Source organism: Wolffia australiana, chromosome 15 (assembly GCF_029677425.1).
Source record: "Wolffia australiana isolate 7733 chromosome 15, ASM2967742v1".
Lineage (NCBI taxonomy): Eukaryota > Viridiplantae > Streptophyta > Magnoliopsida > Alismatales > Araceae > Wolffia > Wolffia australiana.
The window spans coordinates 912,644-936,579 of NC_135849.1; the positions used below are offsets into that span (position 1 = coordinate 912,644).

A 23,936-nucleotide genomic window follows, 5' to 3' on the forward strand; every position below is an offset into this window, starting at 1 on the left:
CCACTTAACCATCCGCCAGTTCGACGTCAAGAATGCCTTTTTGCATGGCGATCTGACGGAAGAGGTGTACATGCAGCAGCCGCCGGGCTATTCTCTCGGCCCCCCCGGTCACGTGTGCCGCCTGCGGAAGTCTCTCTATGGACTCAAGCAGTCTCCGCGCATGTGGTTTGGGCGGTTCTCCTCCGTTCTGAAGACCGAAGGGTACACTCAGAGTATTGGAGATGCCTCCCTCTTCTTCCGTCACAGCCCGACCGGGATCTTCATTCTTGCCGTGTACGTCGACGACATCCTCATCACGGGGTCTGATGCTGCTGAAGCTGTCCGCCTGAGCGCCGCCTTGGCTAAGGAGTTTGAGATCAAGGCCCTCGGCCTTCTTCGCTACTTCCTTGGTCTCGAGGTGGCCTACTCTCCTCGTGGGATCTTCGTCTCACAGCAGAAATACACCGTCGACTTACTAGCACTGACTGGGATGACCGATTGTGCGCCGGTGAGCACTCCCATTGATCCCAACGTCAAGTTGGGCAAAGGGGAGGATTCACCACTGACGAATTCCCACCGGTATCAGCAACTAGTGGGGAAACTCCTCTACTTGACGCACACTCGGCTTGACATCGCCTTCGTCGTCAACTTGCTCAGTCAGTTTATGCATTCTCCCCGGGAGGTTCACTGTCAGGCCGCCCACCGGGTTCTTGCGTACCTGAAGGGCTGCCCCGGCAAGGGCCTGCTCTTCCCTCGCAGTACTGACCGGACCGTCAAAGTATACACTGATGCTGACTTCGCCGGTTCCGTTGTGGATCATCGGTCTACCACGGGCTACTGCACGTTTGTTTTTGGCAGTCTTGTCAGCTGGAAAAGCAGCAAGCAGGACAAAGTGTCCCGTTCTAGTGCCGAAGCCGAGTACCGCGCACTCGCCGATGGGGCCTCCGAGGGCCAGTGGATCTATGGCATCCTTCACGATCTCCGCGTGGACTACGCCGGCCCGATTCACTTCTACTGCGACAACAAATCGACGATCGCGTTGGCCAAGAACCCTGGACAACAGGGACGTATCAAGCACATGGAGCGCAACCGCTACTTCTTCAAGGAGCGAGTCGACGAAGGGATCTTTGACCTTGATTTTGTTGCCTCCGCTGACCAGGCAGCGGATGTCCTCACTAAGGGCCTCTCCCGCCCACTTCTTCAATGTGCCGTCTCCAAGCTCGGCATGGAAGATATCCATACTTCGCTTGCGGGGGGGTGTTAGTGAGAGACTCGCTACTATGGGCTAATGGGCCCTATTCTATAAGCCCATTAGCCCATCTATCCTTCTCTCTCTTAGGGTATACATACCCACCTATGTACTCAGTTATGTGCATGTTATTATCTTCCTCTTTCCTTCCACAACAGTTTTCATGGTGATGAAAATAGTCATTATGGTTATTTTTTCATGTAGCAAATAACCATTTCAGATCATCATCAAAATCTTGCCCAAAAAGGTTCTGCAAAGTGGATACTTTCAAATTTTCCCAATTAAGGGCTTGACTTATTTCCAAGAATCTAGATGAAACATGTTTTCCATGATCTCTCTAATATCGTTCAAGATGATGATGATCATAATGATGACCGTCATCATCAACAAGCCCGACTTCCCACATAGGAAATAATCGACTGAATTTTCATCATCATCTATTGAAATGGCTCTTCATAGGATCAGGAAGGCATCGTGGCTGGTATAATATAACAAGCTGATCAGCAAAATAAATACAAGACCCCTGTTTTATAACAACATCTGATATGGTACATCAATGTCTAGAAAAAAATACATTCAGTCTTTGTTCTTTATGCATGTTGAGATCTACATCATATTTTTCTCTAATCTGTACATCGTATAGAGAACTACCCCAGTAGGGATTCAGCAAAAAAAAACCCTTTTTTCTCCATATTCAATGGCAATGCAGATATCTAGAGAGATAAATAAAGAAACCTGTAATGCCTAGGAGAAGCTCTGGGGCTTGCTGCTGGCGAAGGCCAACCAGATGGCGGTGCCGGTCAAATAAAAGAATATGGAAGGGGCAAATAATGCCAGCTGTAGACAGAGAAAAAGAAAGAGTAAGAGAGAGAAAATATGAAAATGTTCCCCATTCATGAAAAATATTTAAGACTAAACCCTAAAACCTACAAGGCGCGGACTTACACTCCATGAATGTGTTGAATCGAGAAGGTAGCCTGTTAAGGAAACGCCTATTATTCCTGGGACTGCCCCCACTGTGTTAGTTAATCCCTGGAAAAAAATTGTGGAGATTATTAACTTTAAAAAATGAGAGGAAAATCTCCCGAAAAAGGTGACCAACCCAATACGATAAATAAATAAACAAAATTTACAGGGAGGGACAAACTGGTCCCCCCCCCCACACATTCATACCTTCTAAATAACACCTTAGACTTTGTGAAATAATACGGTCGGTGATTTTTTGTCACAATTATGTGAAAGAGAAAAGCATCTTTTGTGCGATGAATACAAGAAAGAGAATATTACCAGAAGCACGCTGGCATATTCTGGGGAGATGTCCTGGTGGGTGCAGTACAACCCTGAAATAGAAAAATAATAAGAAAAATTAAGGGCATTGGTCTTGGAAGTCTAAAAGTTCCTTCCACCATGGAATTTACTAAATTTTCTGGGTGTGTATAGAATAATTCATTTGGTACTATTTAGTGAAGTTGGGAGGTAAATGGAATTTAATAAAATTTGGATATATTTGGTGAAATTTAATGTAATGCACAGGGTGACTTCAGCATTTCTTCACGAAGAATGGCTACTTGACAGAATCTGATCACAAGTGAAAGATTCAATTTGATATCATGTGAATGCCTTTTTTCTGTATATATACATAACCAAGAACATAATCCAAATGTAGGACATGGCTTCTTCCATCGGTACATGATTAAGACAAAAATATGGGGACAGAATATGGTTCCACGCAAAATATATCTGGTACCAAGAAAAATCAGGGAACATGTAGATTTGCTTAAACCACGCAAAATCTTCCATTGAACACATGATCCAAATGTCAATCAAATTAGCCCATCGTTTCTTATACTTAACACGATCAAGTAAATGAATTGTGACAAAACTGATGCATGATAAGAGGTGATAAGATTAGGTGAATAAATATATGATGGAAGGGATTATGTATACCGGAGAGTGCAAAACTGGAGAGGGAGAGGCCTGCGGTGAGGATGGCGACGACTTGCCAGTGGGGAAGGCCGAGGTCGAGGGACGATAGAGTCATGCAGATTGCTGGAGATAGAAATGCAATTGCTTGGCAGATTTTGCGCACCTGCATAAATTAAAAGGCAAAAAAATAAAGAAAATCTCTTTGAAAAAAAAAAGATAAGTATCTTGAGCTGGGTCAGTCGAAAGAGCGTAGGTGTAAACTTAACCTGTTTTTACTGATTTAGGAGAGATAAGAGTGGAGATGGGTCGAGGGATGGACAGATAGGCAGAGGATTGAACAAAATGATCAATGGATGAACACAGTCTGATGGAAGGAATGCGCGGATAAAAGGAATGGACAGATTAATAGAAGGATGGGTAGATAGATGGACTTATGGAGGGTTGATGGACCGACAAACAGGCAAGCAGATGGTCAGATATATATCTATATAGAGAGAGAGAGAGAGATATAAAAAAAGAGATTCCACGGCTGCTCTTTACCCCAAAGATAGACTTTGAGAAGTCTATTCTAATATTATGGTACTTTTGTTTTTGAAAGAAATCTTATGTTACGGTATTATCAAATGGTTCGATAAAAGTAACTGCAAAATATGACGTTTTCTAAATTTACTTTTCAAAATATTAAATGCAGAATTGAGGGCGGTTCATTCAAACGGGAAAAATTCACAGCAATGGATTATCACATGATTCTCCCATGTTTCTAAAATTAATTTTGAAAGAAAATTCACGCAAAACAGTGTGTAGAGCAACAGGTTATCACAAGAAACGGTGTCCAAAGATGCATGATGTCTCTCAAATTAACCCCGTAGTTTCAAATTTGATTTTGAAAGTATTTAATATGAAATTGAGGGTAGCACACTAAATGTCTAAAAATTTGAGATGTCTTCTCAAAACATTCCCATATGCGAGTAAAATACCACACATGAACAAATTTCAATAAAACCTTAAAAGTGAGCAGGAGAAATTAACCAAACGAGAATTACCAAAATGCAAGAACCCCACTTATAATCTTAAATCACCTAAAAAATAGTAGCAGCTTGGGGACATTACCGTGGTAGTCTCAACTCCACGCGAGATCAGGTTGTCGGCAAAAGTCGCTGCAATGGAGGTGACGAAAATTGAGCCCAAAGAAGGGAGAACTGTAACCTGAAACCATATAGCCGATTAATAATTCATTTTAGATAACTTTCAATGTGGACTGTAAGCGGATATCGAGGTAATTTTCTTCTTTATTTGCCGATTTCAAGTTCCATGAATTTTACCAATGCTCTGCCTTACATTGATGTCATCAATATAGATAAAAAATCGAGTTCGATTAAAGAGATTCAGGCGTTTATTTTTAAAGGACATTTTTGCATTCCCATGAACATTTTGTTTCCTCTTTTATCAATTTGCATTTCATTAAAATACTATGAAACAGTCTTTCAGTGGAAGATTGAAAATTCAGATACTATGAAAGAATAACCAAGCCTCTTCTATGAACCGTAAGATCAAGATCATGTTTTCTGAAGTCCCTTGTCATATAACAGTTTAAGATTGAAAATATTATGAACCGTACAATCAAAGTACTTTTCATGTGAAAGAGATTGACAAAAGAGAAATCAATTCATTTTGTTTTATCCCAAAAGAAAATAATAACATTAGTGCACTATCTGAAAAAATTACTTACCCAAGCTGCTTCTGTTAGGTTTAGGTCCAGCTCCTCACTGCATTTTCACGAAAAACATGGTATATTTCATTAGATTCAATAAAAACTAAATATTAATTTTCGAGTTAACTTTTTACAAAACCAGAAAAGGACAGTGGGATTTCATTTATGATGGCTTCCCAAGGTTTTGATTTTATAATAACCTATTAGCATAATTCATGGATTGTTTCATCTGCAGAAGTTAATTACCAATGAAGCTGAGAGAGACTCACTGAAATAAATATGAATACTTATAGCATTTTAACAAAGATTAATGCATTTATTGTTTTCATGAGAGAGAGAAAAGATCCCAGTGACTGTACCTGAAGAAAGTGGGAAGCCAGGATAGACAGGTGTAGTGCCCCCAACTTCCACAAAAATGTGCGTATATCATCGCCCACACTGCAGGACTCCTAAAAAATGCCTTCCACGGAACATCCTATCCCATAATGGATGAAATATCAGAATAAGATGAGAATATTACAAATGACGACTTAAAATAGTCATCCGGAGAGTGTAAATATCTCATTTCTCATCCCTTGGAAATATTATACTGAATCATTCTCCATTTAGTCATAGGATATTTTGTTCATCTTCAATAGTTTGTGTCAGTAAAAGCCCATGCTTCATTATTCGTCTTAGATGGCATCTCTCTCATGGCCTCTCTCTCTCTTCTTGCATTCCAATATTCCTCCATTGATAAGACCACAACAAATTGAACTATTGTCAAGTACCTGAAATCTCTGTTTAATAGCTTCCCACTATTTAAATAGACTATTGAGGCATTGACACTTTCCTATCATTAATATTACTCTGCATCTGGTTTTAGTTGATAAACATGTGGTTTATCTCTTCAGCTCCATACAGAAAGGTAGTGCAACTTACAGAGGTCTAAAAGAGTTTATATACCTTTATTGAGTCTCCTTGGGCTTTGAGGGATTTATCCGAGATACTTGATTCATCTGCAGAATTTTAAAAACTATTTTTAAACAAGATTTTCTTCAAATCCCAAAAAACATCTTCCTTGCATTAATTGATAATACGATTAAAGGAAAATTAACAATCAAAATTTGAAGCACAACTTCACAAAACCCGGGGATTGATATCTGGAAGAAAGTCTATACAACGAAGCTGATGATAATTAAATGCAGAAGGAACTTTATGACAATCCTTTCATGTATGTATAATTACGGTGTTCGATTACCAGTATGTTTTATCAAAGTTTTTATCCTCACATTAAATGATAAATTATTTTTTACAACTGGAACACAATATGGAATGATATGAATAAGCTTGCTTTCGTTTTATTGAAATTAATTCCAAGAAAATCATTAAAAATCCAAAAAATATAAAAACATTAATAAGAAGTCTAAAAAGGTTCTTTAGCTGAAAACTCATTTTTTCAATACTTTCTCTCTATTTTATATTTGTCCTCTTCAGGTCACTTTTTCAATCATGCTCTGCATCAGCACTTGGAGACTGATACACAACACTTGTATCAATGAAAAATTTGCCGAGAATTCAAGATTATCACGAGTTCTTCCAATGTACTTCAATAAGGACGGGAGAAGGGATGAAGTAGCAACAGATCTGGACGGTTCCCTCTACGCCGAATGAAGCTCCTTCAACTGATCTGAATCCACGCCTCCTCTGTGCGATCGAACCTCTGGATCAGCAACGAACCTTCTGCTGGCCGGCCTCTCAACAGTCGCAAACGTCGACTTTTCCACTTATGGAAAGAAAGAAAGAAACCAAAAAAGTAGTTATTCGATCCCTCTACCTCTTTATTTATAGGGATCAGCCACCAGGGCCTTGACTCGGTCAACGGTTACGGTCAACAGTCATGCTGAACTGACTTGTACTTGTTCCTTCATCCATATTTCTTACAGTAGAACTTATCAGAGACCTTGTCACCCGCTGACATGTATTGTCATCCTATCTAGCTCTGACACTCCTGTCTCTGACTCCTCTCCCTCAGACCTTGACCTCCTCAGTCCATTCCATCATACTTCCTCAGACTGTGGAGGACATCCTGACCAATCCTTGGTGCCATCAAGCAATGGATGAGGAGCTACAGGCACTTTCCAAGAACCCAGCATAGGACTTACTCGTCTTGCCTCCCAGAAACCATGTGGTGAACTTTATCTGGATATACACCATGAAATATATTTCTGATGGTTCCCTAGACCGATAGAAGGCCAGCTTGGTGGTGAAAGGGAGTATACTCAGTGGCATATATTATCCAGAAACATTTGCACCTGTGGTCAAGCTTAATACTGTTTTGCCTCCTCATTTTTAGTTTGATGTCAAGAATGCATTCCTCCATGGTAATCTCACGGAGGATATTTATGCCTGGTCCACTGGGTATTTGGTCCACCTTCTACCTCGTCATGCTCTCGTCTTCTGGGTGAAGAAGCCCCTTTATCTCACTTAATGGTTTGGTCAGTTTACCAACGCTAAAAAAATATTTGGTTATTGCAAGAGTTGGAGGGGTAACTATTTGGAGGAATCAGATCAATGCTCTGAATTTGTCCGAAAATGCAATCATGTACTGGTTTCACATTAGACTTTATGTCATTGATGAATGATCATTATCCCATCCTCCAACCAGAGATCTCGATACTCCTTGCTGCAGATCTAGGAAGAACTTTTTGTACATAGCCCCGTTTTCAATGGTTGCCGTGAGAGGAATCACTTTCTCTGTGCCCACTGTTCTCCACAGTTTCCCCTTTTATTCCCTAACCCATCTGGCACCTTTTGGTTACCCTTTAAGGGCAACAGCAACAGTAAGTCGGGAACATCGTCCTCAGGTGTCTGTCAGTCCTTTTCTACAGCTTTAATCACATCCTTGCTTCCACGTGGTTCACATATTTTCCCTATGACATAGACCAATAACCAAATAATATCACCATCCTTCTGGTCTGTAGAAGATATAGTAATTTCTGGCAATGATTCCAGGCAACGGAGTCTCCTGCTCACAACTTTAGTTTGGAGTTTGATATCAAGTATCTTGGACCCCTCAGGTATTTTTTTGCATGGAAGTGGCATATCCTCGCTGGATAACTATCTGTGACTCTGAGGTATACAATTTATCTTCCTCAAGAGCTTGGGAAAGCGGACTCAAAAACTAATGATGCCCCAAGGGAAGCCAATCAATGTTATGATCTACTAAGTCCACTAGGGGCCTTATCATCTTTCTGACCCCTCTTACGTTTACTTTAGCCCTCCTGATTGGAGGGCAGGACATGGATTTACTAGTTGTTTCCTTTCGGTAACTTCTCTTCTCTTCCACAATGTCCAGTCCGTCGAGCCCCACACCCTTTGGCGAAGCCCACTCTGCCGCACCTCCATCTCCCACGTCCCCCCTCAATGCCGTCCACTCCGCCAGGGCCAGCCCTTCCCCATACGATCCCCGGCTGGGATCATATCAATCAATGCCTAAAGAACCAGTGGATAAAGAACCGGAAGATAGGGGCCTGAAGGCTGAGGCTTGGCGACCGAGGCCGCAAATTCAGGTGCAAGTAGAGTCGCAACAGTGAGAATCGACCACTGTGCCATGACAATGAGCGAGGCGCCAACGAATGTCGCGACGAGGAGTGGCACAGCGACACATTGGCCACCTGCAACCGTAAAGCCTGCAAACAAGACCTCTTAAGGGCTTTCAGACAGCAAGCTACCCGGAGGGCATTCCATTACTACAATATGCAGATGACACAACGTTCTTCATGGACAGCTCGGTGACAGAAGCTCGTATCCTGTCTGCCTTATTAGACTTATTTGCTGATTTCTCCGGACTACAACTCAATCGAGCTAAATTGGCATTTGTGGGCTTCGGGATTTCTTCAGAGGAGAAGGCACAATGGCCCAAAGCTTTAGGCCCCCCTCGAGGCTCGATCCCAAGCTACCTGGATCTCCCGCTGAAAGGGAAATATATTTTAGCTTCTGAATGGCAACCAGTGATCAAGAAGGTGGAGAAGAGGCTGGAGGGCTGGCAGAACAAAGTACTATCAGAAGGGGGTCGCTTCGTGCTCCTGCTGTCGGTGCTTTTAGTGATTCCCATATTCTACTTATCGAGGGAGTATGGGCGTCACAACGGAACCAGGGGTGAATGTCTCCTGTAACGAGGCATTTTGGGCCTCAGTCACGAATGGGAGATCCAGGAGCAGGCTGGAGTGGGGGAGGCTACTCTCATTGTCGTGGGCGTTATGGCCGCATCGAAATGAGGTGGTGCTCAAGGGGAGGACGGCTTCAGTGGAGAACGTCACCCACGACATTGAGGCATTAATGTCTTTCAGGGTTGGCGGGAGATGAAAGGCAGACCCATTGTGGTTCTGAATGTATACTGACTGCACATAATTTTGATTTTTAACAGTAGCAGTTAGGCCACCGGTCTCAAGTGGTCTTCCCTATTTTCTCTCAAAAAAAAAAAAGATAGGGTCCAATACCTGCAACTTATTGGAGAGAATAGCCCATTTTCTCTCTCCTTTCGCCTCTCTTCCTCTAATGTAACATGATTGTGTCTCTTTTGTTTCCCATTTTTTTCCCTCCACTTTTGTTTCCACAGGGAAGGGTTTCTGGAGTCTTTACTACATATTACATATGATTAGATTATAATGGTGCAGAGGAGTACATCTCATGACTCACGAAGTACAGAAAACAATTTTACAAAGACATTTGAAATTCTAGATATCCTATGATGTTATTTTTTCAGCCTCAAAATGGATTGAAATGGGCCAAAATGAATTAACCAAAAAAATCTTAACATATCTATATCATATTTTCCCAATTAAAAATCATAACAGTCTTCCAATTATTAACTTACTCGACACAACTCTTCTGTCAAAAGAGGTGTTCCCTTTTACAAGCTCAAAACCCCCACACCTTCAAAGGATAAAAGGATGCGTTAACATTTAAAATTATTAGCATTAACTTTAATGAATGACAGTTCCATGAATTTTTAAGAGAGATCCACTAGTTATGATTCTGATGACATTTTATGATTAAATTATAAACTGAAACATATGAAAATAAAAAGGATAAGTAATGCAGGATGTTATAAGATAAAAGGAATGTTTTTTTAAAGCAGATAAAAGGAGTGATAATTCAATAGGAGAGGTCATGCCATCAAACATATATCAACCGAATTAAAATTGTAATTATTTCATCTCAGAATCTATGATGATGGTTTTGATGGCACTATGTCATGTTATATGATATTTGATTACAAATTTCTGATGGGAAACTCACCAAACTAAACCAAAAAGGCCAAATATGTAGAATACAGACTCCCAGCCTGAGTTCTGGATGATTGCAGGAGCAAAGAGAAGTCTGAAAGTATTTTCATAAATGAGAAAAAAAATGTTCATCTTCAAGCCCCGCAAAAGTTAAATTCTTTCAGATAAAATATACATAGTTGACATGATAGTCAACAATGAGGAAAATAGTGGATGATGAAACTAACAGGTTATGAAATGACATTCAAATCATTTCAATAATCAGAAGCAAATTCAAGAGAGATAAACCCTATTGAAATAGGTTCCTCCTTATGGTATCAATACTATAGCTTCTAGTAACAACAACCAACAACAGAAATAGGGGACAGAATTTAAGATATTACAGTAGAAGGAAATTTACAATTAGTCGTTTAGTTGATAAGCATACATGAAAGACAGATTTCCTCCCCATTTTACAACAAAGAAATGAAGGTGTCAGAGAAAAAGGGCCTGTCATGTTGAGAAAGAAACCTCTTGAAAGGGAAAGTGTGTGGTTCACTCATAAACTAATGTTTGCTTTATCAATAAACGAATATCATTGAGTTCTTAAAAAACTTAATATATCTCCTTGGATAGAATAATTCATAATTAGAAATATCGACAATAAAAGAAGATGACCACCCTTTAAATATTCTCTCCAGATGTCTCAACGGAATTGACATCTACAGCAGTTCTTAGGAAGTGTGACATCAAGATTTTGAAATGTATCATCCAGTAATCAAAAATGAAATAATAAATTCAGCTTAAATGTCTTGATTGAGAAAGTTATTCATTAAATAAGCGAAAAAATATAATCAGATGCTAAAAACAAATGAATACTAATGGGTGCAGAAAAAGATATCAACCCAAATTAATCATACGTTCTATGAGAAAGGGCTCATTTATCTCCTGACCATATGAAAATTTTCAAAAATGTGCATTTTTCAGAGTCCATACCCCAAAACACTCCCTATGCTCAAACCACCAAAAACAATGCCAACTGCTCTTGAGCGCTCTTGTAATGGTACAGTCCTGCGATTAGTTTCACTCACATTAGAATGATGTAATTCATGCTCTCAAAATATCCAAAAATGCTCTAGATGTTATCAGTAAGGATATAAACAACTCTTGAGAACTTTCAGTGAGCTACTGAAATGCACTTAAAAGGAAACATCAGTCCAGAAAACTCTACCAATTTACAATGGTCGTTCTCCACAAAAAACCATTTTAATGGTAAAAAGTCAGGCGATATAACCTCATACAATCCTTAAAACCCTGAGGGAAATGATATGATACCTATAAAAATCTATCAAAGCAGGAGGAGAGGAAATAAAAAGGGGTTCACTAACCAAGAAGAGGGAAGAGACACAGGCCCATGTGGGACAATGGGAGCTGACCTGACAGAATAATTACTGGTTCTTGACCGGTAGGACAGATCTGGTTGCGGAGAAAAGCTATAAAAAAGAGAGAGAGACCAGAGAAAGGGGTACCTGGCATTTGGACTTCTCAGAAGGCAGGGAGATCTCAGGAGAGGAGGTGACTGCTATCGGCTGGAATGTTCAACCAGTGGTGTTTGGGCTTTAGGAAAGGTTATTGGGGACAAGGAAGTATGCCCCTTGAAAGGCTTAATAGGGTCGAACTCCATTTTTTTTTGAAAAAAAAAATGTTACATATAAGTATCATTAAACATGTCATTGTAGCCCCTTAGGCTTGCCGTTTAATCTTCCATTCCTATTTTCTTTCTCCTGTTCCTCTCCTATCGTTCTCCTCTTTCTCCATTCTGCCTTGTGACATCAACTCTTTACCTATGTTATGTGATCTGGGAGGACAATTTTCTAATCCTGGTGATTCTTGAATTCTCCTGAGAATATCACAGTGCATGGAGGCATTTTTCCTACACCAATTCATCAATGTACTCCAAGGGAGTGTATCTACTTGTATCAAAGCCTACCTTTCGGCCGTCGCTTTCAAATGGATGAAGGTCAGAGAAGCAGCTTCAACAATCTCGAATTTCAAAAAAGCACAACTAAAGTACCAAAGCATATTATGAAGCAAATGAATGGAATGAGACTACAGCTGGAAATTACAAAGAATTCTTCTCTCCCAGCTGTGGTAGCGGCCACCAAAGCACAGCCAACATGAGATCTGCCAGAAGATTGTCCTTGGCCTCCAGGTCAAAGGTTAGGAATCTATTCTACTTTCAAAGAGGCAAATTACGTGGCCTTCAAGGTGAAAATCCTGAGGGCTGGATTAAAAAAATGGAATGATTTTTTGTCTACATCTAATGCATGAAAAGGAAAATATTTTTTCTTATTATCCTGGCACCTGGATGATTTGGCACAAGACTGGTTTATATACGCTGAGCAGGAATCAGTAAGAAAATGTGAGTGGACTTTAATGAGCATTTCAGCATAAGATATAGTATTTCTTCCCATGCTCTCCACGAGCTTTTTTCAAAATTCAGAAGACCAGTTTTGTAGCAGAATACATAGCCAAATTTTGAACAAGTAATCGCTCAGACTCCTAATATTGCACGAGAAGTCAAGGAAAAGGCCTCCCAAACGGGTCTAAGAAATTTGCAGAGAAGCGCCAAAGGTAAAATCATAGGAGCTCTGATAGGAACCCGAAGAAAATTTATATCTACTATGTAGTTCTTCGGTAACCACGTTGTCTTGTGCTTGATAAGTTTGCCAATGATCTGGTGAGATACAAAGAGAGAGGGAGAGAGAGAGAGAGAAAAAGAGAATTGAGTACAGCTAAGACGACTGTAGGGACGGGAAGACCATCGTCGACTATGCAATTCTTGAGGAAGCCATCTATGTAGGAAAGAACCTCTGCGAAGAAGGAAAGATAGGGAGGTCCCGACCTAGGAAGAGAGGTTTAAGATAAGGGAAGTAGGAACTCACAAACTGATTTCCCCCCATTTCCTGAATGATCTTCCCCCTTAAGTAACGGGGAGCGGTGTTTCTTTGGGCAGGGTTGCTTTGGGCCGGCGTCTTTTGTACACTCAGCCTAGAATCATATCAGACTCAAGGAAATAATAGGGAAAGATACTCAGAGCTGAATTTAAGTGTCCCTTTTATCCAAATGTCCCACCAGAGGCAACATGGGAAAAGATAGTCGTTAGACTCCATCTTCCATTATGGTGTCTACCAGCAGTCAACCACCAGTCCAAAGATCTTTAATACAATTCGCATTCAACTGCCACCCCCAAATCGAAATCAAAACCAAGATTGAATAGGGAAATGCCGCAATTGAAAGTTGACTGAGACTGAGTTAAAGCAAAGAAAAGGCAAGGGCCTTTGCTTTTACTGTCACAAAAGATTTGCACCAGGCGATATTAGCAAAAAAATCTCAATCTCATCATGGTCATAGACAATGATCAAGATCCTTAGCCTCAAGTGGAAGAAGAAGAAGAAGAAGAAGATTTTATGCAGACTGATGATGCTCCCATAAACATTGGGTCGCCTTTTACCACTTAAATCGCCTTCAATTTTTCAGAATCTTCTCCAAATGGACTCGTGAAGCTCTGGGAAAGCATAAAGGGTAGAAGGTTAGGGTGTTGCATGTCTGAATGGTCAGATCGAAATGCAAGGTCTCCAAGTAATTCAAGAACTTATTTTGATTCCATTAAAAAGCATGGGTCATTGTTATGCAGCATGTGCTGCACACAGTTTATAGATGTGCTAGATATTATCCATGACTATTGTAACTCGTATTGGGCTACAACTAATCCAGCCCAATACATAACTGTATATATTGATTCCAGAATGTATAGAAGTATGAGGATTTTGTATCATATTTTGTTCCCCACTGTTTCTTTCTCAAGTTCGAGCTCATCTCACAGTTATTTAGGAGGTTCAATGGCTGAAGTCACTATAGTGGTTCTACAATAAATATAATTTTCTAATTCTGGTAGTTCTTTAAATTCTTTTTAGGAGATCAAAGTGCTTTGACATGTTTTTCCTACAGCAGTTCATCAATATCCTCTTATTACATCAGCAAGCTATAAAATATTTCAATAATAAGATTTCGAAAGTATCATAATAAAAATGGAAATTACAATCCTTGTAAACATTGTAAAAATAGCAATAAAATTATTCGAGAAGAATTTCACCTGGCAATAATATCAGTAGCCGACGATGGAGAGATGCCTTCACCAATCCCAACCTAAAAGTAGAAGAGTGAAGCATCCTTGTAAATGAACATTTGGAAAATGATTTTTTTTTTCATAAATTGACCCTTTGACATAATTTATGTTTTTCCTTATGAGATCATTATTGTTAGTGAGATAGGCCTTATATGGCTAATGGGCCTTGTTCTATTAGCCAATTAGCCCTTTATCCACATTCTCTCTCCTAGGGTATATATACCCTCTCTCTTGTAACCAGTGGGGATGAGATTATTCTTCCTCTTATTCTCATCACTCCTCTCCTTCTCCTAACCTAACCTAGGTTAGGATTCCACATGGTATCAGAGCCTTGCTCTTGATCCGTTTCTCGTCCCTGGCCCCTTGCTGCCACTGTCTGCTAGCCAGACTCACCAGCCAGCCAGAGGGTTCTTCTCAAACCCCTCCCTCGCTGCAGCCGCAGGCTGTAAGCCACAGCCCGCAGCAAGTCGCAGCCGCAGCCCGTCGCAGGCCGCACGCCGTAGCCCGCAGCAAGCCGCAGCCGCAGCAGCAGCCCGCAGCAGGCCGCACGCCGCAGCCCGCAGCAAGCCGCAGCCCGCCGCAGCCCGCTGCAGCCCGCCACAGCCCGCCGCAGGCGCCGCGCCGCAGCCTGCAGCAAGCCGCTGCCGCAGCCCGCCGCAGGCCGCCAGCCGCAGCCCGCAGCAGGCCACCGCCGCAGCCCGCCGCCGCAGCCGCCGCCAGCCGCCGCAGCCCGCCGCCGCAGCCCGCCGCAGGCCGCCAGCCGCAGCCCGCCGCAAGCCGCAGCCGCAGGCCACCGCAGGCCGCACGCCGCAGCCTGCTGCAAGCCGCAGCTGCAGCCCGGGCTCTCAAGTGCATCTTCGTTGGCTACTCCTCTCTCCAAAAAGGGTACAAATGCTATCACCCCTCCACTCAACTGTTCTTTATTTCTGCGAACGTCACCTTTGCTGAATTTCAACCCTTCTTTGGCTCCTCCTCCTCCTCCGGCCTTTCGCCGGGTGAGGCCTCATCGTCCCCCACTTTGGACCCCTTTCCTGTCGTCGAGCCCACGGCTCCTCCTTCTCCCACAGATGTCGCCCGTGATCCTCTACCTCCTCCTGACTCCTCTCCTGTGGTGGCCTCTGACCCATGTCCTTCCATGGAGTCTCCTCCTCAGTTTTCCTCTACTCCTCCGCTCTCACCTCCCTCCGAGTCATCCGCCCCTGCTGCGACATCCTCTCCCTCAACGGCTTCCACTCCCTCCTCCTCTGGCCATCCCTCTCCGTCGGCTTCCCCTGGAGCTGACGATGCCTCCCTTGGTTGGCCAATTGCTCTTCGCAAAGGGGTCCGCTAGTGCACTCGCACACCTCTTTATCCTCTTTCTCACTACCTTTCCTACGACCGCCTGAGTCCTCCCTACCGTCTGTTTTTGACCCGCCTTGCGTTCGTATCCGTCCCTCACCGCCTTGCCGATGCTCTTGCTTGCCCTCATTGGAAGGCGGCCATGGACGAAGAAATGCATGCCTTGGTAAAAAACCACACGTGGGATGTGGTTCCTCTTCCGCCTGGTAAGAAGGCTGTGGGGTGCAATTGGGTTCACACCCCCAAGCACCGTGCTGATGGGTCCCTTGAGCGTCGCAAGTCTCGTCTTGTTGCTCAGGGCTTCACGCAGTCCTACGGGGTTGATTACTTTGAGACCTTCTCTCCCGTGGCGAAGATGGAATCAGTCCGTCTCCTCTTGGCTCTTGCTGCTCATCATGGGTGGCTGATTCGGCAATTTGATGTCAAGAACGCCTTTCTCCACGGCGATCTTGAGGAAGAAATCTACATGAGCCACCCTCCCGGGTACCCTCTAGGTCCTCCGGGAACCGTCTGTCGATTGCGGAAGTCCCTGTACGGACTGAAGCAGCCTCCGAGGATGTGGTTTGGTCGCTTCTCCTCCGTCATGCGTGCTGAAGGTTACACTCAGAGCAACGGCGATGCTACCATCTTCTTCCGTCATGGCCCGACCGGGGTCCCTATCCTGGTGGTCTACATCAATGACATTCTGATTACTGGTTCAGATACTGTTGAAGCCTCTCGCCTCGGACTTGCTCTTGCTCGGGAATTAGAGATTAAGGCACTCGGCCCCCTCCGTTATTTTTTGGGTCTTGAGGTTGCCTACTCGTCTCGTGGCATCTTCGTCTCCCAGCAGAAGTACACCGTTGATCTGCTGACACTGACTGGTATAACCAATTGCTCCTCACTCCGGACGCCCATTGATCCCAACGTGAAGTTGGGTGACGGGGGCGACTCTCCGCCGGTCAACCACTATCAGTATCAGAAGCTGGTGGGGAAAGCTCCTGTATTTGACCCACACTCGCCCCGACATCAGCTTCGCCGTCAACCTTCTCAGCCAGTTCATGCATGCTACGCATGAGATCCATCGGCAGGCCGCCGATCGGGTCCTTGCATACCTGAAAGGCTGCCCCGGGAAGGGCCTCCTCTTCCCAAGGAGCTGTGACACGACTGTGAAGGTCTATACGGACGCTGACTTTGCCGGGTCCGTCATCGACTACCGTTCCACCACCGGATACTGCGTCTTTGTGTTCGGTGGCCTTGTCAGCTAGAAGAGCAGTAAGCAGGACAAGGTGTCCCACTCCAGTGCCGAGGCGGAATTCCGGGCTCTCGCTGATGGGGCTTCGAAAGGCCAGTGGATCTACGGGATCTTGCGCGAACTTCGCGTCAAGTATTCCGGCCCGATTTACTTCTACTGCGACAACAAGTCGGCTATCGGCCTGGCCAAAAATCCTGGCCAGACCAGCCGGATCAAGCACATGGAGCGTGACCGCTACTTCTTCAAGGAGCGGATGGACGAGGGCATCTTCGACCTCACTTTTGTGTCTTCCTCCGACCAGGCCGACGATGTCTTGACCAAAGGCCTGTCTAATCCCCTCCTGGTGCGTGCTGTATCCAAGCTCGCCATGGACGACATCCATACCTCGCTTGCGGGGGGCTGTTAGTGAGATAGGCCTTATATGGCTAATGGGCCTTGTTCTATTAGCCAATTAGCCCTTTATCCACATTCTCTCTCCTAAGGTATATATACCCTCTCTCTTGTAACCAGTGGGGATGAGATTATTCTTCCTCTTATTCTCATCACTCCTCTCCTTCTCCTAACCTAACCTAGGTTAGGATTCCACAATTATCATATGTTTTAAAATTTTCTGGTAAGAGAATAGTAATGCAAAACTTTTAAAAAGTGGATTTCAGAAGAAACAAAATGGCCCGAGTCATTTTTGTATTATGTTTTAAGAAATATGTGATAGATATAGAGATAGTACGTGCAAGACTCTGTTGACCAAGTTTAAAAAATATTCTCCGCGCATATCAATAATGGACATTGAGCGCTTGCAGAAAGTTTTTTCAAATTTAAATGCCAGAAATTCACGTCTTTTGGATTTGATGAAAGATTCATCAGGTGATTAAATCACCAACTTATTTGCTGAAGTTAATGTTATAGTGCACCACTTCTTCAAAAAAAAATGTTATAGTGCACCATATAATTCAGATAACAAAATTAAATACTTCATCGAACTCATATTATTGATATGATGTGATAAACAGCTAAATAATACAGACTCAAATTGGTACAGATAAACCATTTAAACGGGGGAAAGTTTTAAACTGTATCAGTAAGATATATATAACTTCAAATGAAATCAGCTCATCGCAAACAAGAAATACACAGGAAAAGTAATTATTTTGTTTGAATAAAAAGTAATTATGGAATCAGATGAACAATGGAGCTGTAATCCTGATGTATAAATTTACAACTATTGTTTTCCTTTGATCGTCAGACTACGTTTGAGTGAAACAGCTAGGACGTAAATTTCTATTGAGAGGTATAAAATTGCCTGAGTCGCGAAATATTTCTTAACGCTAAAACTTAGAAAAATGACTAGACATGTAATAAAGTACTCCTTAATTTATCAAGGAAAAACATAGACTTTTTTATACAATGAATTAAAAAAAATTATATAATGTTCTATCAACCATGAAGTAAACTATTCATTTATCATCTACAGGACAGTTTTAAAACAAAAAAAATCTATCAAGAAAAACGCAAAAAGTTGCAAAAAACATGCATACCAGAACCCGAGAGAGAAGCAGTCCTGGCATGAACCCAGCCACAAGAGGAACGAGCATCGTAGCCAGAGACCAGCCCAAAACTCCTATTTCGAGAACTTTCCTAGATCAAAGGATAAAAGTGAATAAAGATGGCCCCATATAAGACAAAAATGGTGATAAAGGAACACAAGAATGAAATAAAGCACTATTTTTTGCAAATTAGATACCATATTCCCAATATCGGATTCATGTGAATATACTAGAAATTAGCCCCATAAATTTCGCGAAAACTCTAAAAGAAGCAATATGATAAACACCCAAGCACAGAAAAAGCACAGGCAAATGAGAAAAAACTAGGAGAGATTGAACTTAAACAGAGAGCATAGAAGAACTGGACCTACATAACTAGTGAGCAAAGGATATCTGGAAGAAGAATGAGGAAGTTAAGTAGGGAGGGCCTGGGGACACAAGAGAGTCGATTTGACCTGGAGAGAACTTCAAGATGTCTAAAGTTTAAATAGTTTCTTTTGATTATTACCTCAAATTATTTCCACCAATTAATGAATATATTAATCGAAGGTTTTCTTACATTTTTGCAGTGAAAACAGAATCAAATAACCGTTGGAAATAAAGAACTGTGGACTGAAGAAAATCAAATAATCGAAGTTATTAAAAATGCAGCAATCAAGTAAAATCAAGAAAAAGTTTCTTCAAACTAACAATGAAAAGATAAGTAAATAGCCCCATATTATCTGGGACCTGCATACATCATTATTCACATCGAATCAACTCGTAAAAGTCATAGAAATGAGGCTTCCTTTGTAATTTCATAGAAAAATCAGTCTCAGGAAGTTTCAACGAGTAATGACTTGGATGCAGCAGCCAAAAACTTTCAAGTTTTTTTTTTCAAAATAACTACCTCGATGTCACAAAAAAGGTAACCTACGACTTCACAAACTTGATTTCAGAAAAAAAAAGATGCTTTAAGAAAAAGTTGAGTATCCATAAATTATATTTTTTACATAGAGGACCAACCTTCCACCATAAATTTTTGCAAGCCATCCACCGGGTAATTGGCTCAGTGCATATCCCCAGAAGAAAGAAGATTGAACCAAGCCAGCCGTTGATGAGTTCCATCCAAACTCATGTGACATGGGAATGATAGCCACGCTCAAGTTAACCTGTAGTTAAGGGGTATATTCCAATCAAATTTCATCAAATACAAGGCCACGTTGGAACTCATGCCTCAATTTCAAGGACTCATGCCTCAATGTCAATTTCAAGAATGTATGCTGATGTGATGAGAAATCCAAAATTTTAAGCGTACTTTGCCTGCCATTTCAATTATGCAAGTTCCAAAGTCCACTGATTTTCCGCTGATCTTCGTCTCGAGTTACTCAGCACAAAGATCATTTAATAACATTTAATAAAACTGAGTTTCACTATGTTTCTTTCCCGGAACAGATATTTTTTCTTTTTTCCCTATATATCACCCACAACATCACCAAAATTAGTCACAAAAAGTGGAAATTACCATGGGTCTTGAAAAGAGGAGAGGAATACAAAGTTTACTATTGATGTTCATTGCATCGCCTCTTTCAATCAACCGGAGGTCATTTGGGCTGTGTATTTAAATTCAAACTTCATCAATAACCGTGAGAGGAAGAAGAAACGAATAATGAAGCATCCTTTTCAAGTCTTAAGGCCGAAAAAAATAATTTTCATTTTCCATCAATTTCGCGTTATAATAACTCTACGAAGAAGCACTTCACATGAGGTTCATAAAAGAGTCTTTTAAGATTTTGGCTTCTTCATTATCATTGTTGTTAACCGAGATACCGCATATAAATCATAGAGTGAGAGGTATAAGAGAAGCTTTCGTGCTTAACTAGATATATAAATGTAGGTGTGTTTTTAACAAATAAATAAATAACTAACGAACTCAATGAATTATATGATTCGTCCGGAATTGATATTAAACTTGTGCTTTTATGTTTCAACTCGTCCAATCATTAGTAACAAACTTACAAGCCATAATTCGGAATCAAATGAAAATTTACTCTCCAAAACTATTCTGATGAAGTACATTCCAAACTAAGAAAATACTTCTCCAAATACGCTCCAGATTTTCTCGTCGAAAAGGAAGACAAAAAAATTCAACAAGAATTTCACATAAAAAGATCCATTCCCCATTTTACAAATGATGTTCTTTTATAAAGAGAAGACTCCCTTTTCCGTGATGCATTCTCGAAATTTCACCCACCGGAGCAATTCAATTCCGCGATTCAGATTTTTTTCAGATCACCATGAACTCGGATCGAAACTAGATTGATATTTTTCAAAATTCACAATGCCTAAATAATTACCTTATCCATGTTGCAAATGACGAACGCAAGTGAAGTAGCGCCGATTAGTTTATAACGCTGCGGAATGTTCATCCACGGCGGCTGCCACTTCTCATCCGAAGTTCCTTCCTCTTCCGCAAGAATCACAGCGTTCCTCTTCCCCTCGTGCGCTCCATTCTCGGAAGAATCCTCCCTAGAAACATCTCCGATTGTTTTTCTGTCCTCTTTACCGTTCACGAAGCACTTCACTCTGAGATATGGCGGCCTCTCTCTTCTCCTTAGCTTCCCAATCCGATTCGAACACTTTAGAGGGCGGTTCAGTGAAGGAATCTCGCGGCTGCCGCAGATTCCATAGCTTGCGGGTGAAAAACCGCGTCCGAATCCTCCTCCAGCTGCAACAACCGTAGTTATCGCAGCGGCAAGTCCCATGGCGCCACCTCTCCGAAATCAGCTTGAACCTGAAGAAAGCTTCAGAAGAAGAAGATAGAAGAATCTGGAAGAAGAACATGAGAGCAAGAACGAGCCTGAAGCTGAAGAAATTTTCAGAAGAAGATAGAAAAATCAGGAAGCAGAACGAGAGATCAAGATCGAGCTTGAAGTTGAAGAAAGCTTTCAGAAGAAGACGGAGAAGATAGATGAAACTAGAAGAATCTGGAAGAAGAACAAGAGATTAAGATCGAGCTTGAATCTGTACAAGAAAAAAAAGAAGATAGAAGAAACTAGAAGAATCCGGAAGAAGAACGAGAGATTAAGGCCAATCTTGAACCGAAAGAAAGCGTCAGAAGAAGAAGATAGAATAAACTAGAAGAATCTGGAAGAAGAACAAGAGATTAAGGTCGAGATTGAACCTGAAGAAATCTTCAAAAGAAGAATATAGAAGAATCTGACAGAAGCACAAGAGATCGAGATCGAGCTTGAAGCTGAAAAGGCTTCAATAAGATGAAGAAGAACAAGAGATTAAGGTCGAGATTGAACCTGAAGAAAGCTTCAGAAGAAGAATATAGAAGAATCTGACAGAAGCACAAGAGATCGAGATCGAGCTTGAAGCTGAAAAGGCTTCAATAAGATGAAGAAGAATCTGGAAGAAGAAAAAGAGATTACGATCGAGCTTAAAGTTGAAGAAAAAGAAGATAGAAGAATCTGACAGAAGAAAAAGAGATAAAGATCGAGCTTGAAGCCGAAAAAGCTTCAATCAGATGAAGAAGATTGAAGAAAATAGAAGAATCCGGAAGAAGAACAAGAGATTAAGGTCGAGCTTGAAGTTGAAGAAGAAGAAGAAATTATCAGAATCTGGAAGAACCTGAAAGAGGAACAAGAGATCAAGGTCACGCTTGAACCAGAATTAATCTTCAGAAGATGAAGAATAATCTACAATAATCTGAAAGAAGAACAAAATATCACGATCGAGCTTGACGTTGAAGCAGCTTCCGAAGAAGAAAAAGAAAGAAGAATGGACTGTCTTCATTTAAAACTACTGGTTTAAAGGGGGGCCACGTGGCCACGATCTCGGACCCATAGAGTGACGTGGACAACGGCGCGCCTTCAACAACTCTTGTTGCGTATCGGAACGCACGTTCCGTCGGCATATTCCAATCAATACGTTCCTCCTCCAATCATATGTCGCCACGTATGCTTGGTGGGTCCGCTTTTTATCTTTTCCCTATGGCGTACGGAAAGCGTGCATTGCGCTAAGCATGAAATTCTACTACTTCCTCTCTTAGAAATTTAAATAAATCTCGAAAAATAAGTTGTATGAATGATTTAATTCGAAATAAAATGGGAAAATCGAATTATATTATAAGTAATTAAATTCAAGTAAAGGATTAATGAACAAAAGTTGGTCAAATTGGAGATTGTAAGTAATTAAACTAGCACTCCATTTTGATCTTAGACAATAAGGCTATATAGAAGGTAAATATCATTTATCCCCCAATAAAATGCGAACATGAACTGAAAACTAAATAGTAAAAATTCATTTTAAATATAAATAATCTGGGAAAATAAAACCCTAGTTTTTTTTCAAGTGGAAAAAAAATGGAGAAGGGTGTACCACCAACAGAAACTTGTCTCATGAGGTATAAAAGTAGTGGATGAGAGTTCAAACTGGTTAAATGAAAATGCCAGAATTAGCTGATACTCATAATTAAATTCAAATCAATACATCTGTACTCCTCCTTCACTGAAACTCGTACCTGAATTAACTGATATTTTTATCCAATGGAATAATCAATAGACACTATTAAATTCAATATTTTGTTTGGTTTAGATTGCATGCTTTTTTAGTCATCTTCTTCTTCTTGGTCGACGGATAATTTTTTTATTCAATTATTAATCTTTTTAATCTTCCTCTTTGTGTTTTTATTATCCTTCTTATTCATGGAGTTATTCTCAATCTTCTTCTTAATCAATAGAGAATTTGCAATTAAATTATTTACATTTTAAAATCATATTCATCTTCTTCTGATTCTTCTTATTTAGTGTTCTTATTCTTCCTCATTCTCCTCCGACTACCTGTTGATTGATGGATAAGTTTTCATTTGATTATGTTCTTTCTCTTAAATTTCTTATGTTCATTTTTTCTCATAGTTATTGCTCATTATTCCTGTCTTTTTCAGCTTCTAACTCATCTTCTTCTATTTTCTTTTTTATTTATCTTAGTCTTCTTTTCATTATCTTTTTTATCTTCTTTATCTTAGTTTTTTTTCTTTTTCTTCTCTATCTTAGTTTTTTATATTTTATCTTTTTTATCTTAGTTTTTTCCGTTATCTTCTTTATCTTGGTCTTCTTTTTCTTTTTCTTCTTTATCTTAGTTTTTTATATTTTTCTTCTTTACCTTAGTTTTTTTCTTCTTTATCTTAGTCTTCTTTTTGCTTTTATTCTCTACTGTAGTCTTCTTTTTCTATTTCTTCTTTATCTTAGTCTTCTTTTTGCTTTTATTCTTTATCATAGTCTTCTTTTTCTTTTTCTTCTTTATCTTAGTCTTGTTTTTCTATTTCCTTTTCATCTTAGTCCTCTTTTTATTTTTCTTCTTTATCTTTTTTTTTTCCTTTTCTTATTTATCTTAGTCTTCTTTTTATTTTTCTTCTTTATATTTTTTTTTCCTTTTCTTATTTATCTTAGTCTTCTTTTTATTTTTATTCTTTATCTTAATTTTTTCATTTTTCTTATTTATCTTAGTATTCTTTTTATTTTTATTCTTTGT

General features: G+C 40.7%; 1 protein-coding gene across 14 annotated transcripts; it reads right to left on the reverse strand.

Annotated features, from left to right (window-relative positions):
* Window positions 1-1,707: 1,707 nt before the first annotated feature.
* Window positions 1,708-22,167, reverse strand: PHT4;5 (phosphate transporter 4;5). 14 transcript variants are annotated; one of them, XM_078587503.1, is made up of 18 exons: window positions 22,035-22,167; window positions 21,710-21,812; window positions 21,583-21,654; window positions 20,756-21,192; window positions 19,425-19,570; window positions 18,411-18,510; window positions 14,271-14,323; window positions 11,111-11,185; window positions 10,149-10,229; window positions 9,724-9,782; window positions 5,811-5,863; window positions 5,225-5,340; window positions 4,884-4,920; window positions 4,265-4,360; window positions 3,176-3,317; window positions 2,516-2,568; window positions 2,174-2,260; window positions 1,708-2,065 (listed from the first exon to the last, which is right to left on the reverse strand). In XM_078587503.1, exons 4-18 carry the CDS (start codon window positions 21,161-21,163, stop codon window positions 1,973-1,975), a joined length of 1,599 nt encoding a protein of 532 aa, XP_078443629.1. In that variant the 5' UTR covers window positions 21,164-21,192; window positions 21,583-21,654; window positions 21,710-21,812; window positions 22,035-22,167; the 3' UTR covers window positions 1,708-1,972. The 14 variants fall into 14 exon arrangements, with proteins under 14 accessions (XP_078443629.1, XP_078443627.1, XP_078443630.1 ...); XM_078587501.1 differs by having other exon boundaries at window positions 20,756-21,202; XM_078587504.1 differs by lacking the exon at window positions 21,583-21,654.
* Between the last annotated feature and the right edge of the window lie 1,769 nt (window positions 22,168-23,936).